Here is a 14,826-nt window from a genome sequence, read left to right as displayed (position 1 = left end):
TTTGTCTGCCTCTGGATGTGTCTGTGTGTCTCAGAGGAAGAGGGGAATTTCTGTGGAGCGACACCCCGCCAGCCCCCAAGAAACTTGTGAGCATGTAGGCCAGCTCCCTCCCCATGACCACTGCCTTCTCTTCCTGCACTTCAGTCCCTTTGTTGCCACCCCTAGAGTGTTCTTTGCTCAGATCTTCCCAGATGCTTCCTTCTTGTTATTTGGGTTTCAGCTTACCGTCATCTCCTCCAGGCTCTTCCCCAAAGCCACACACACACATACACACACACACACACACACACACACACACACACACACACACACACACACACACACACACACACACACCCCCCTCTGTATCATAACCTTTTTTGCATTTTCTTCAAAGTAATCACTTCTATCTGATCTTAACTTAGTTATTAACTTGTTTACTTAGCAACTTCCCCAGAATGTAAGCTCCTTAAGGGCAAGGTCCTTGTCTTTTTCATCTCTGTATCCTCAGATCCTAGAAGAGTGCCTAGCTCATAGAAGGCACTCAATGAACAGATGTAGAAATGAATTAAACACAGAGATGCGTGGCTGCTCAGTAAAGGACATTTATTGCTGACTGATTGCCCTTTGTGTTCTTCACTTGCCCAAGTCCCAGCTGTATCTGGCTCTACCTGTCCTTTTCCCAACCTGCAGCTTCCTGCTCCAACACCTGAAACTCTCCCACCACCATACTACCCAATATCCCTCGGAAGCTACGAGCATCAACACATTCAGGCCTTGAATCTGCGCTCCAAGCCCCAGTTCCCAGCAGAGCTGACCCCTGCCCTCAAAAGATACCTTTTCAACCAGCTCTGCTCCCCTAATAGAGTTGCATTTAAAAACCACTCCTCCTTTAAAAACGTGGTCCCCCAAAAAGCCTCAACACAGTTCCACCAACATTTATTGGTGGTGATGACTCAGTGGGTAAAGAATCCATCTGCAATGCAGGAGACTTAGGAGACACAGGTTCAACCCCTGGGTTGGGAAGATCCCCTGGAGAAGAAAATGACAACCCACTCCAGTATTCTAGCCTGGAAAATCCCATGGACAGAGCAGCCTGGCAGTCTACAGTGAGTTGCAAAAAGTCAGATACGACTAAGTGACTAAGCATGGCATGGCATCTCATATGCCAGGCACTGTGCTGGGTCAATCTCCAAAGTCATGGACAAGCCAAATGCCAGTACCTTTCTCCCTCTGGATCCCTCAGAGTCCTTGTGCTCCCTTGTGAAGGGCATGGCAGTTTCTGTCCCAGGCAAGTTGCCATGCGTGAGCTGAAGGGAAGGCGTGATGCCACTTGCCCACAATTGTCTGCTCTGCTCTGTGTGTCCCTCACCTCCTCTGGCATCATGCCAGTTTCTCATCTTTAAGCAGATGCTCTGGGTGGGGTTAGGCAGCAACACTGGGTCTCTTTTCTTTCCCACTACTTGGCCCAGTGTTTCTGTGAAAGGATCATGATGAAGGCAAGAAAGCCCTAGAGGCTTTCTTAGTTGGCTCGAGAGCCACAGCTGAAGCTCACTCAAACCTGGGGCCCAGAGCCAGTCTGAAGCCTGAAGCTGAGGCTGGATGGCTGCTTATGGTTCAGGCTGGATGATCTGCAGGTAGGGATTATGAGGGCCAAGCTCTGGGCAAGGAAAAGGGCCTACAAACTTCAGGAGGCCTCAGACCCCAGCTACTGGCCATCTTCAGTCCTTCAGACTCCTCTGCAAGGCTACTTGGTGTCTCCAGCCTCCAAGAGACCCAGAACCCAGGCCTCTCTTATCCCCAGCTCTGGCCTCTGGCTGCCAAGCCACACCCAGCACATGTGCCTCTGGAGCTCAGACCTACTGTCTTTTTGAGGAGACTAATGGGAAAAATGAGGGGTGAGGGAAGAAATAGAGCACTCAGTTATCTGGCAAGGAGGCAAAACCATACACACCATGTTCCGAAAAATCACCCTCCTTAATACATATGCAGACATATGCACACACACATATTCTCTGAGACATACTCTGGATTCTTCTAGAAGAGAGGAAGTGGCTCAAGAGGATACAGGAGGCACCCCAGGAATGGAGTCTAATACTTCCCAGACTCAAAAGACAGGACAGTGATTGTTATAGCACCAAGCAGGGTTCCTACTGGTCTCTTGGGCCCAGATCACCATCTGGACTTATCCCTGCTATTGGCTATTTGATCCTAGGACTTTATCTCAAATGCAGCCCTCTTTTAACTGCATTGACCTAGAATCCTCTTCTTTGGCTGTGAGCATAGCAGGGATACTCACTAGCCAGAGGCTCACCACCTGCTGTCCGCTCTGCACTAAGCCTCTGCCTCCACTGGCAACCCACTCAAGCCATCTTCATTCTCCCTCCTGCGTGGGCTCAGACGGCCCTGTTTTCATTGGCTGCCCAGTCTTGAAGCTCGGCCCCTACTGGTTGCCACTGAGGTAGCGTTTCCACTGACAGCGAATCCAGTGCATGGATGGGCTTTGTTCTCCCTGTGCCAGGCTGCCAGCTGTCCTGACTTGTGCTGCTCCCCCCTCCACACCACCATGCATTAGGGTGGGGGGGCATCGGGGGTGCCTGAAGATGGCCCAACAGCCTCCAGGAGTCTCTGGTGCTGACGAAGGTGCTTCCTCCTTTCATGTTCCCCTGTGACTTCACACACCAACTGGGCAGGGAAGGCTCCAGGAAGCCCCTTCAGCCAGCCTGAAAAAGAAGACACAAGGGCCTAAGTGGGGCCAGGGTAGAGGGCAGGTCAGGGGGAGAGGGGGGGCGGGGGAAGGGAGGCCCAGTGGGGTCTAACGCCTGAGGGCCATGGCAGGTGTGGGAATTAGTGGAAAAGCCTTGGAGCATTGGTAAAAAGGCCATTAGAGGTGGACGTGACAGCAGCATCAGAGAGAGGTGGGGTCCCTCCCATGAAGCCCTGCGCTGACTGCTCATCTCACTCAGAGTGACAGCCAGAGTTTTTACAGAAACCTATGAGGACCCTCGTGACCTAATCCCAGTTACCCCCATGACCTCATCTGCTTCTCTTCTTTCCTCACTCCCTCTTGTCACACTGGCTTTCTTACTCCTGCCTCTTGGGACACTTTCACACCAGACACCATGTGCCTAAATTCTTCCACCAAGTCACTATCCACAGGGTGCCTGTGAGATCTGCCTTACCCTCTCTACTTATTGTTTGTTTGTTTATTTATTTGGCTGCAGGGGGTCTTAGTTGCAGCATGAGAACTCTTAGTTCCAGCATATGGGATCCAGTTCCCTGACCAGGGATTGAACCCAGGCCCCCTGCACTGAGAGTGCAGCATCTTAACCACCAGTCTACCAGGGAAGTCCCTTGACCTCCCTGTTTAAACGTGTAACCCTACCCAACCTGGAAGCTCCTAACCTCCTTGACTCTGCTTCACCTTTGATTTTCCACAGCACTTATCACCTTATTTATCTTGTTTGTTCTTTATTGTTTTACCTCTACTTGAACGTATAGCATAGCAGGGCAAGAATATCTGCATGTCTTGTACACAGTGCTGAGAACAGTGAGTGGTATCTCATAAATGCTGAATAAATATTTATTGAATGAATGAATAAAAGAATCTCTCACCTTCAGGGTTCTTGTGTAGGTGCTTGGGGGGAGCCCTGAATTCCACATTTCGTCCCTCTGTCTTGGTGGGTGTGGAAGGCTCCGAACAGAGTTCCTGGGAACAGTCTGGTTGGGATAGGTGATATCACAGTGAGATCCAGGCTCTTTTTAGCTTCTCGCCCATAATCCTCGAAGACTCCCTTCTCCTTACCTCCTCCCCTCTGGGGGACACTCACCACAGTCCTCATAGACGGTGTCTGCAGAGCAGGGAAGGGGGCCTGGGGTAGGGAAGGCACCCAGCCAGCGCTGCATGTCTGATCTGGTGGGAACATAGGGAAGGGAAGAGGTCACCTCTGGGGAACATAGGGAAGGGTCCTGGCGGCTGGACCACTCCTCTGTCTGGCGCAGGATATTCTGGGGACAAAGTTCATCCTCCTGGGGGTTAGGCAGGGGCTTTGGAGGAAAGACTTTGCAGGGAGGGTGGTGGACTCTGAGAGGTCAGGTAAGGGTCAGGAGTGGGTCCCCCAGGGTGTTTTCTTTTTCGATGGCACCTGCTGGATCTTAGTTCCCTGACCAGAGACTGAACCTGTGCCCCCTGCAGTGGAAGCATGGAGTTTCAACCACTGGACCACCAGCGAAACATACACACACACACACACCCTGCCCAGGGTGTTTTCTGAAGGAGACACAACTCACAGGGATGAAGCTTGGAGTAGCCGGTGTGTGGGGCGGCCCTGGTGGTTGCTGAGAAGAGAGAGGCGGAACGTAGGGGGGCCAGATGGGTCTGGGACCTGCTGGGCCTGAACCAGGGAGCGATGGGCATAATCCAGAACCTGTAGCCGCTGCCCACTGCCCAGCAAAGAGGAGGTTCAGAGGGAGAGCAGAGGTCCGGCTGGACTCCTCCTCCCCACCCCTGCCTGGGCTCCCTCCCTCCCTGGGACCCACCTCTTGGGCTGAGTGATGAGCAGCAGGTCACTGAAGAGCAGCAGGCAGAGGGGGGTGAAGCGGGGGCGTGAGGCAAAGAGCACGCCTCCCCTCCTGCACCCCAGCTCTGTCAGTTCCCCCTGCAACTCCAGGCGTCTGGACCAGGAGACCAGGGGCAGGGCCTGTGAGGAAGCAGGGAGGAGATTCTGACCTCACAGCACCATGGGGAAAGGGAAGCCCAGAGCCTGGGCAGGGGCTAACCTTGACTTTGTGGAAGCGCAGCCTCTGCGTGAGCCGGATCAGCTCCTCTGTCTGTTTCATGCGTCCAACCTCGGCACTGCATCGCTCAATGATCTAGGTAAGGGAAGCCGAATCACCCACCCTTCCCACCCCATCCACCCATCCCTCCCTCCCACCTCCTCACCTCCCCTAGCCCCAGCATCCCCCTCCCACCTTACTGACAGCACCCAGGGCCTTCTGGGCATTCTCCTGGCGGCTGGACCCCTCCTCTGTCTGGCGCAGGATATTCTGGGGACAAAGTTCAGTTCAGTTCAGTCGCTCAGTCATGCCCGACTCTTTGCGACCCCATGAACCACAGCATGCCAGGCCTCCCTGTCCATACCAACTCCTGGGGTCCACCCAAACCCATGTCCATTGAGTCAGTGATGCCATCCAACCATCTCACCCTCTGTTGGGAACAAAGAGGAAGGGTAATTGGACCCCTGCTCTGCAGCCCTGGGATTCAGAGGGGTTACAACTCAGAGGACCCCACTTGGCTTGGTATTTTGGGGTTCACAGGGCTGGGACACTAGCCTCGCCACTCACTGTCTGCATAACCCTGAGCAACTCACATTACCTCTCCTCTCTTAGTTTCCCCATCTGTAAAAGGGGAATAATTTCTACCGACCAAATCAATAGCATTGTGAGAATTCAATAAGGAAATCTATATAAAGTACTTAGCATAGTCTTTGGGACATAGTAAATGCTGAAAAGAAGGTTGCTATTATTTTAATAATTTTAATCACAACTATTATTATATTAAAGGGCTTCCTGATAGCTCAGTTGGTAAAGAATCTGATTGCAATATGGGAGACCTGGGTTAGGAAGATCCCCTGAAGAAGGGAAAGACTTCCCACTCCAGTATTCGGGCCTGTGTCCCAGAGTTGGACACGACTGAGTGACAAAAAAATAATTAGTAGAAGCAACATAGCATGGAGTTAAGAGTACCTGGATTTGAAGTTTGTCTCCGTCAATTATTGAATATTATCTGTATGACCTCAAAGTTATTTAACCTCTTTGAGCCTCAGTTTCCTATCTATAAAGTGGGATCAATAATAGTTCCTATCCTCACACAATCATTAGTAAGGTTAAATGGGTGTGTAGCACTTAGAACATCTAGAAAAGACACTCAAGAGTTGCTTAGCTATTATGACTAGAGCCATCCTCTTGATCATAATTATGCTGTTGTTGTCTACACTGGGGACATATAAGGTGGTGAGTGTGAGCTCAGTCATGTCCGACTCTTTGCAACCCCATGGACTGTGGCCCACCAGGCTCCTCTGTCCATGGGATTATCCTAGCAAGAATACTGGAGTGGGTTGCCATTTCCTCCTCCAGGGGATCTTCCTGACCCAGGGATTAAACCCATGTCTCCTGCATTGGCAGGGGGATTGCTTACCACTGAGCCAGCAGGGCAGCTCCTATATAAAGCTGAATAAGACATTAAGACACTGGAAACATAATTGAGGACTCTTCACCTTGAGATCCTCACACTGGGTGACTTGGTTCAGGGAGAATTTTCTTCTCTACAGTAGAAGAGTGTTTCTCACCACTTTTTTCAGTATCACCCCTCTAAGGAGCCTATTTAGACACTGCCCCCCCCCCACCACCATGAAATTTTAATACCATTGATACACTGTATATCTATTTAGGTACTCTGGCCTTCTGGAGTACCACAACCAGTGGAATATTTAAGATGTTTTTACCCCTCAAAGGAGGAGTTTCTGCCTCCTTGGAGATGATATCATCTCCACTGGGAAGGCATACAGTCAAAGATATGGCCCGAGAAGACCTCAAAAACCACTCACCACATTCACCCTGAAACCTGGAGAGAGAAAAGGGAGCTTGCCCAGAGTGGCTCAGCCAGTTAGCAGCAGAGCTAAGACCAGAACTCAGGTCTCTAGCCAGAGGCTCTTCTGCACCAGACCGCTTCTTGAAACGTTTGGGTAACTCCAGGTAGGGCTTGGGGGTGGGGGTGTCCTAGATGGAGGGCCCCCGATTTTGAGTCCTAACTTAGGGGTTTGCTGTGTTTCTGGTGGGGCGGGAAATGGCGATGGCGGAGCAGGAGGCCCCTGAGGAGAGTTTCCCATCAGGGCTGGTGGGACCGAAAAGGGCCCAGGCCAGGACGCGGTACCTGCAGCAGCATGCGGAGCCGCGTGATGCGCTGAAAGGGCAGGAGCAGGAAGGAGGGCAGCGGGAGGCGCTGGCACTTGGGAAGGCTCTGCAGCCGCCGCAGCTCCGCGGAGAAGCGAACGTTTGTGTCCCTACGGAGGCAGGCGCAGGCTGGCGTCTGGCTGGAGGCCCTAATCACCCGCGACCTGCCCGGGCCTGGATTGGACCCTGCCCCTGTACCCCGGCTCCCTCCCGCAGGGTGACCCTTCCTCTACTACACTCACATCAGGCGGCTGTAGGTCTCCTCCTGATACTGCTGGTTCCGCACATAGTCCACGTACACGGAGAAAGGCCCCACGGCATGCGCGTGCACCACGTCGCACAGGTCACGGATGTGGGGGGAAGCGCGCACCCTGGACAGTAACTTCCCCAGAAAACTGCGGGAGTGGGGAACACGCACTGGAGGCGGGGCAGAGAGCCTGGGGTGCCGCCTCCCGCGCCCCTGACTTCTGGAGGGAAGAGCTGGGCCCGGGAGGGGAGGCCTCGGAGACAGAGCTGAGAAGCCGTGCTTTCCCCCGACACCAGGCTTGCCCAGCAGAAAGGTGGGGACCCCACTGACCGCTCACTGACTCCCTGGACTCGCTGCACGTTGGAGAAGAGGGTGTGGTGATCCCGGGGGGTGAGTGTGTCCCGGAGCGCCTGGCTCAGCACGAAGGTGTCTGTCAGCAGCCGCAGGGAGCGCAGGTATGAGGCCTCCGAAGTCACCACCTCGAACAGGCTCTAAGGAGGATGCGCAGGCCGAGAATGGAAAGCCCAGCTCCCAACCTGGGCCTGGGGCCCAAGCTCCTCCCCTTGGTGCCCAGCACCCGAGCCCAGGAACGCCCACCTCCTGCATCCGCCGCTCCTGGGCACTCAGGGTGTCCAGGAGGCCGCTGGCTCGCACAGCCGGAAGCTCCTGCCACAGCGTGTTCCGAGGGCCCGGCGGACGGGCGAAGGTGGGAGCTTCCCCAGCGTTTCCTGAAGCGGGACTCCCGTCCTCACCGACCCCCCACAGCTCCTCTGACAGCACGGCTGCGCGGTAGGTCTGGTAAAGCGGTTCTGGAGAGCAGACGAGGCATGTCAGGGAAGTCCTGTGCCCCGCCTAGCGGGTCCCAGCAGGCACCCCGGGGTCCAGCAGCCCTCACCATCCTGCAGGGGCAGCTCCCAGTTCTGCTCCTTCAGCTCCTCCAGCTCCTCTTCCTCCCTGCGGAAAGAGAAAGGGATGGAGTTCCTCAAAATGCAACTATTCACATGATACTGTGCAGGGGTACACAAACGACGTCCAGGTCGTATGCAGGGACCCTAGCCAAACCCCAGCTCGTTTCATGTGCCTGTGGTATGTGAGGCCCTAAGTGGGCCCTGTGCGTTCCTGTTATCTCAACCTTTGGGCACTGTACACTTCGAGCCTCCATCTCCAGGGCTTTCATGGAAGGACCACTGTCTGGAATGTCCTGTATGTGCCTCAGTGCAACTCAGCTCCAGCTGTCACGCCTCCCCCCACTCTGTTCTGGTCATCAGCACCACCGCACACCCATTCACCCACAGTGAAAACCCAGGAGACTAAACTCCAGTAAATGCTGAATAAATGGATGGTCTCAGATTAACTCTGATGATGGTGGTAAAAGAACTGATGGGCCCAGGTAACACAGGAGAAATCTTCCTGCTTGCCACATGGATTTGTGGACAATAATTTCAATAGGGGCTCAAAGTGGGGCAACTTAAATGACTTAGTATGGGCCTGACTCTTCACCAGTATCAGACCCCAGCAACTTATTAAGTATTTGGTATGTTTACCCCAATTTCACAGGTGAGGAGGCTGAGACCCAGAAAGGTTAAGTGAATGTTTGAGGTCACGTAGCTGATAAGGGACAAAGCTGGGGTTAGAAACTGGGGCTGCTTGTCCTTAGAGGCCCAGCCCTTCTTCACTCCATGCTCGGGGTGGGATTTAGGTGGACCCAAAGTTTAGTCCGGGCTTCCCAGGTGGCACTAGTGGTAAAGAACTGCATGCAAATGCAGGAGACTTAAAGAGACTTAGGTTCATCCCTGGGTCGGGAAAGCCCCCTGGAGGAGGGCGTGGCAACCCACTCCAGTATTCTTGCCTGGAGACTCCCATGGAGAGAGGAGCCTGGCAGGCTTCTGGGTTACAGTAGTCAGACATGACCAAAGTGACTTAGCACACACACACACACACACACACACACACACACACACACACAGTTTAGTCTGTTTTCAGGAAGGAGTATCTACGTGTTCAGTACCTGCCCTCCGTGGTGGCTGGAGAATCATTCTGAGGAGCACCATCAGGACTGTCCCCTAAGAGAGAACCCAGAGTGAAGAATCATCAGCCCAGGACTCCCGACCCCAGCCCAGCAAAGACTGTTACTATAGAAACTACAACTGTCAGCCCCGGAGCAGCAGCTGGTGGAGGAACAAGAAGCCCAGGGCTTGTCGGGGGTTGTAGTGAGTTGGTGTTTAGAACGGTACACCTCCACCCAGTCTCTTCCCAGCCCTGAGGCCCATCCCTCCGGTCCTGTACCTCTTTGGATTCCATCTTCAGAGGGCGAATCGAGATCAGGCTGTGGGGGCTCCCCAGAGACGGTGATGTCCTGTCTGACCCGAGTTGGTTTAGGGGGTTTGAGGGGTGGCAGGAGTTTGTGCTCAGCAGTGGAGCGATAGGATGTGAGGACGACTGGGGGGTGGCTGAGGCTTGAAGGGCTGGGGCGGGAGCGGGAGGCCCGCAGTGGGGAGGCCCGGCACGGGACCCTGGGGCCATCCTCATAGCCCCCCACAGGCACCCATCGGAGCTCCAGGCCAGGCCGGCCCACGTGGCAGACACAGGGGCAGCAGGGAGGGCAGGCCAGCCCAGCACCTGTGGGAGACAGGGGCCTCCTTAGGACAGTCCCCCTCCCCAGGCCTCCTCCCTCCCCTTAACCTGCACGGCAGCAGGAACTGGAGGTCAGTGCTAGGCATCTCTCACCTCCAGGCTCTCTTCAAAGCCCCAGAAGTATTAAAACCAGATTTTTGAAGTATGGAATCCATTTTTAAAAAGAAGCCTCTTAAAGTACCCAATCTAAGGGACTTGCCTGGCAGTTTAGTGTTAGGACTCTGCACTTCCAATGCAGGAGGCATGGGTTCGATCCCTGGTTACACCCCTGGGGTGTAACCCCACCCCTCCAAAAAAAATCGTAAAGCCCTGAGAACGAAAAAGAGGAGCTGGATTGAACCCAGCCCAGATTACCTGGAGTGCCGTTCTCCTGAGACCCGCTCCCAGTGAGGTTGCCCTGGGGAGTCTCTCTCTCCCCATTCGCATCCACTCTCCCTGGGGGACTTGGCTCCAGGGTGTCTGCAGCCTGGACTCTGCCTTCAGTCCCCCATTCGAACTTGCCAGCCAGTCTGCGCACAGTGCCTGGGGCCGAGGCAGAGCCATCCTGGTCGGGGACCTGGGTCGTGGGGAGCAGGGGCAGAGCCATGCGGGGTGACCCAGAGGGTTTGGGTGGGGGGACTGGAGACCGGGGAGCAGGCTCTGGAGAGATGGAGCGCCGGGACACTGGGCTGGGAGTGTTGGAAGACGAGTCTGGAAAAGTCTGGGAGTCGAGGCTGGCTTTAGAAGCTGATGGGGGCAGAAGGGCGGGGGGCTTGAGAGATGGGGCCGGGGGCTCCCAGAACATGGGGGTGCACATGGGGGTTGGTGCCTCATTGGCAGTGAGGGGAGATTCTTGTGGAGAGGAGCCGTTGTGGTGGGGCCCTGGGGACTGGGTAGCCCGGGCGCGAGAAGGGGGGCGGGGGCGGATGATCCGAGGGGGCTTCTGGGTGGGGGGTGTTGCTTCCGGAAGAGACTGGGCTGACATCTTCCTCTGAGCTCTTCCAAGGAGTGGGGTACACTGCTGGAGTCATCCCCTGAGGAAGAGGGGGCAGAAAGAGAGACCCTTAGTGCCCTTTGCGCCCCCCACGCTCCTTCGAGTAGACAGAGACCTTTGAGCAGAAATGTCTGCAGGCAAATGAGCCGAGATTTTAGGCTCAGGAGTAGAGGTGGGGGCACTTCCTCTCTTCCCTTCCTATTTCCACTGTCTTCTCTTGTTACCTCTCAATTCTTATTCCATTTCCTGAGAACTCTGAAACCCCGCCCCCTCACCCCCCAGCCTCCATCTCGCTCCATCTTTTGACCTCTGCTGTCACAGTCAGGCCAGAGGAGACAGAAGCCAGAGAGGGGGCACCTGGATCGAGACCCAAGTTGGGAGAGGAGCACAAGAGGACTGGATCAGCAAGGGAAATAAGGCATGCAGCCAAGTGTCTACCTGAGGAATTGTGTTCCGTGTCGGTAGTATGTGTTGTGAACGTTTGTGTGTGTGTGTCCACGCATGGACATGGCGTGTATGCGCTGCTGCTGCTGCTATTAATATATGAACCAGGTGTTGGATGCTGTGTTTCAGGAGCGTATCTATTGGGACTTCCCTGACCATCCGGTGTCTAACACTCCACACTCCCAGTACAGGGGGCCCCTATTCGATACCTGATCAGGAAATTAGATCCTGCATGCCTCAGCTAAGAGTTGCAACTTAAGACCTTGATCTGGCCCAAATAAATATTTGGAAAAAAAAAAAAAAGGTGTATCTATCGTATGCGGTACAAACTGGGAGTGCGGGGTACACAATGTATGGGGTGAGTGAGATGGGGGTGTTGGGTATGTGTTCTGTTCTTTCTCTGTGGAGCATATGTTCTGTGTGTGCCTGGGCCGCATCACAGCTTCCCTGCTCCTGCGGGCCCTCCGCCCCCCATTTCCCAGTTCCTCTCTCCGGACTCTCCCTTTCCGGATTATTTTTAGTCTCCTTTTCCTGCCATGAAGATTCCTGGAGCCTCTGACCCCAGGAGACCAGGAGGCCCCGGGCATGGTCTCTCCTGCCCCATCCTCATCCCTGTCTGCCTCCTTGCTCCCCACCTGGTCCAGGAGAGAGGCCCCAGTGGGTAGAAGCCTGGATCCTGCCAGGATGCCCAGAGTGTGATGAGGAAGGAGATCAGATCAGACTGAAGGTGAGGACCAGTTGGGCAAGATGCTGGGGCATGGGCTTGCTTCCTCCTGTAAGCCTGAGAAGGCTGAAGGGTCAGAGCGGGAAGACCTGCGCCCCCAAATTCTCTTGTGGAGTCAGCAGGAGAGTCAGGTCCCTCTAAGCCCCAGATCGGTTTCTGAGAAATGATGCGGGGTGGGGGCTGCGGGCTGTAGACCGCGAGTCTCGCAGCTCAATGGCCTCTGTGTTCTGGCAGGAAGCTCCTTAGGTGACCCAGGCAGTAGCCTCGCCAGCTGGCCAGCTCCTCCCCAGCCTTGCCCCCTCCGGGATCCCTGCCCCCCTCAGGTATCTGCCCTTACTTCCTTCCCCCACCCCCCACTCAGGCCTCTCTCAGGGACCCAGGTACTCGGCCCAAGCACTCACCCTCAAGTCCTCTCCACTCTCGGTCACCTCCCGGGGCTGAGTGAGTAGGAGCAGGAAACAGGAATCGGATCCTCCTCCCAACCGGACACCCCCCCCCCAACCACACCACACTCCACATGCGCACACTGGGGCTCTGGAAGATGTGAGGGACCCCGAATGCCAGGTTTCCAAGGATAACAGAGTCTGCGGAAAGGATGAACCTCAGGCATGGAGAGTGGACTGTTGTGTACGCACATGTTCTGTCCTGGGTTCACATTGCTGCATGGACAGGGGGATCGTGGGGGCCCAGGCTGGACAGGGGTGGGGTCAGGATGGGGTGACCGTGGCCCTGGCTGGGCTTGAGGTAGAGCATGGGCTCCAGACACCCCTGGGTTGCTGTGGTGTGGTGTGTGTGTCCCTTGACAGCGTGTCTGACCATCTCTCCCACACCTTACGAGACGGCCCATCCCTTCAGTATCCAGCCTGTCTCCTCGGTGTGAGCCAGCCCATCATTTCACACCACAGAACCCCATCCCTACCCCAGTTGCCCCCTCCCTAACTCTGCAGTAGCACTCCCTGAATTTACCTTTATCTCTTTGGAAGCAGTTTCTATTTTCAGCCTGTCCCGCCTGCCCCTTGGAGCAAGGAATGTGAGGCTGGGTCTCTGAGTGTGTCTGTTCCTGTGTTTCTGGGGCGGGAACTGTGGGCCCAGATTCAGATCTCTGCAAAGGAAGCCGGTTCCTCAGCCCCACCCAACCATTGTGTTGGGAGAGTGTGTGTGTGTAAAGGAGGAAGAAGGTGGCACATGCAGTTGTGGGAATTAGTGGGGAGGCCTTGGTACTCCCCAGGTGGGTATGCCCTTGGCTGAGCCCCCTGCCTGCTCCCCATTCTCAGTCCCTGTCTCTCAAGATCCCAGCCCCATGACTCTCCAGGTCCCATTGGGAGGTTTTGATGTTGATTGGCTGGGAGTCAGTACCCCTGGGAGGGTGGGCGGGGGTGGAGGAGATCCCCTCTCACCTGTAATTTGCTTTGTGATTAAAGAGTTCCCAGGGCTCTGTGTGTGTCATAAGAACAGCAGAGGGGGTGGAATGAGCCACATCCCATCCTGGGAAGACGGGGAGTGGGAGGAAGAGGCAGGGGGGGCAGTGAGGAACTCTGGCGGTCTTTGCCCACACCCAAGTGCCTGCTTATGCCACACACACACACACAAACCCAGGGCCAGACATTCAACCTCCCAACACACACACACGCACACACCAGGACCAGACATCCAATCTCCCAGCCCTCACCTCTAGATGCTTGCCGGGTTCCAGGAAGAGGAAACCTCTGTAAGAGTGCCTCAGAGACCCTATCGAGAAAGCTAAATGCACATGTGCAGCCAAACAAATCCTGCTTTTGGTTTTCACTAAAATAGGAATGTCTTTATTAGGTTTGCAACTTCAACATTTAAAGATAACTGAATGGCAGGGGAGGTGTGGATTCCTTGGTAGTCCACTGGTTAGCACTCTGTGCTTTCAGTGCTGGGGCCTGGGTTCAATCCCTGGTTGGGGAACTAAGAGACTGCAAGTTGTATGGCACGGCCAAAAAATAATAACAACTGAGAAATCCCTGGCGGTCCAGTGCCTAACAGTGGTCCAATGGTTGGGGCTCTGTGCTTTCACTGTCGAAGATGCAGTTTCAATCCCCAGTTGGGGAATTAAGTTCCCATAGGCCACCTGTGGGCAGGAATCCCTTAGAAGAAATGGAATAACCATCATGGTCAACAATAGAGTCCAAAATGCAGTACTTGGGTGCAATCTCAAAAACAACAAAATGATCTCTGTTCATTTCCAAGGTGAACCATTCAATATCACGGTAATCCGAGCCTATGCCCCAACCAGTAATGCTGAAGAAGCTGAAGTTGAACGGTTCTATGAAGATCTACAAGACCTTTTAGAACTAACACCCCAAAAAGATGTCCTTTTCATTATAGGAGACTGGAATGCAAAAGTAGGAAGTCAAGAAACACCTGGTTCAGTTCAGTTCAGTCGCTCAGTTGTGTCCGACTCTTTGTGACCTCATGAATCGCAGCACACCAGGCCTCCCTGTACATCACCAACTCCCGGAGTTCACTCAGACTCACGTCCATCGAGTCCGTGATGCCATCCAGCCATCTCATCCTGGGTCGTCCCCTTCTCCTCCTGCCCTCAATCTCTCCCAGCATCAGAGTCTTTTCCAATGAGTCAACTCTTCGCATGAGGTGGCCAAAGTACTGGAGCTTCAGCTTTAGCATCATTCTTTCCAAAGAAATCCCAGGGTTGATCTCCTTCAGAATGGACTGGCTGGATTTCCTTGTAGTCCAAGGGACCCTCAAGAGTCTTCTCCAACACCACAGTTAAAACTGCATCAATTCTTCGGCGCTCAGCCTTCTTCACAGTCCAACTCTCACATCCATACATGACCACAGGAAAAACCATAGCCTTGACCAGGCGGACCTTAGTCGGCAAAGTAATGT

At 54.4% G+C, this 14,826-nt stretch overlaps 1 protein-coding gene across 2 annotated transcripts; it reads right to left on the bottom strand.

Moving 5' to 3' along the window:
- Positions 569 to 13,003, bottom strand: ARHGEF15 (Rho guanine nucleotide exchange factor 15). 2 transcript variants are annotated; one of them, XM_018064624.1, is made up of 16 exons: positions 12,919 to 13,003; positions 10,166 to 10,824; positions 9,464 to 9,796; positions 9,186 to 9,240; positions 8,073 to 8,131; positions 7,775 to 7,986; positions 7,508 to 7,668; positions 7,173 to 7,325; positions 6,911 to 7,040; positions 4,951 to 5,025; positions 4,759 to 4,851; positions 4,519 to 4,679; positions 4,270 to 4,422; positions 3,810 to 3,892; positions 3,595 to 3,699; positions 569 to 2,702 (listed from the first exon to the last, which is right to left on the bottom strand). In XM_018064624.1, exons 2-16 carry the CDS (start codon positions 10,773 to 10,775, stop codon positions 2,551 to 2,553), a joined length of 2,535 nt encoding a protein of 844 aa, XP_017920113.1. In that variant the 5' UTR covers positions 10,776 to 10,824; positions 12,919 to 13,003; the 3' UTR covers positions 569 to 2,550. The 2 variants fall into 2 exon arrangements, with proteins under 2 accessions (XP_017920113.1, XP_017920112.1); XM_018064623.1 differs by lacking the exon at positions 12,919 to 13,003 and adding an exon at positions 12,354 to 12,388.

Source organism: Capra hircus, chromosome 19 (genome assembly GCF_001704415.2).
Source record: "Capra hircus breed San Clemente chromosome 19, ASM170441v1, whole genome shotgun sequence".
Classification (NCBI taxonomy): domain Eukaryota; kingdom Metazoa; phylum Chordata; class Mammalia; order Artiodactyla; family Bovidae; genus Capra; species Capra hircus.
This window is presented reverse-complemented; position numbering and strand designations above follow the sequence as displayed.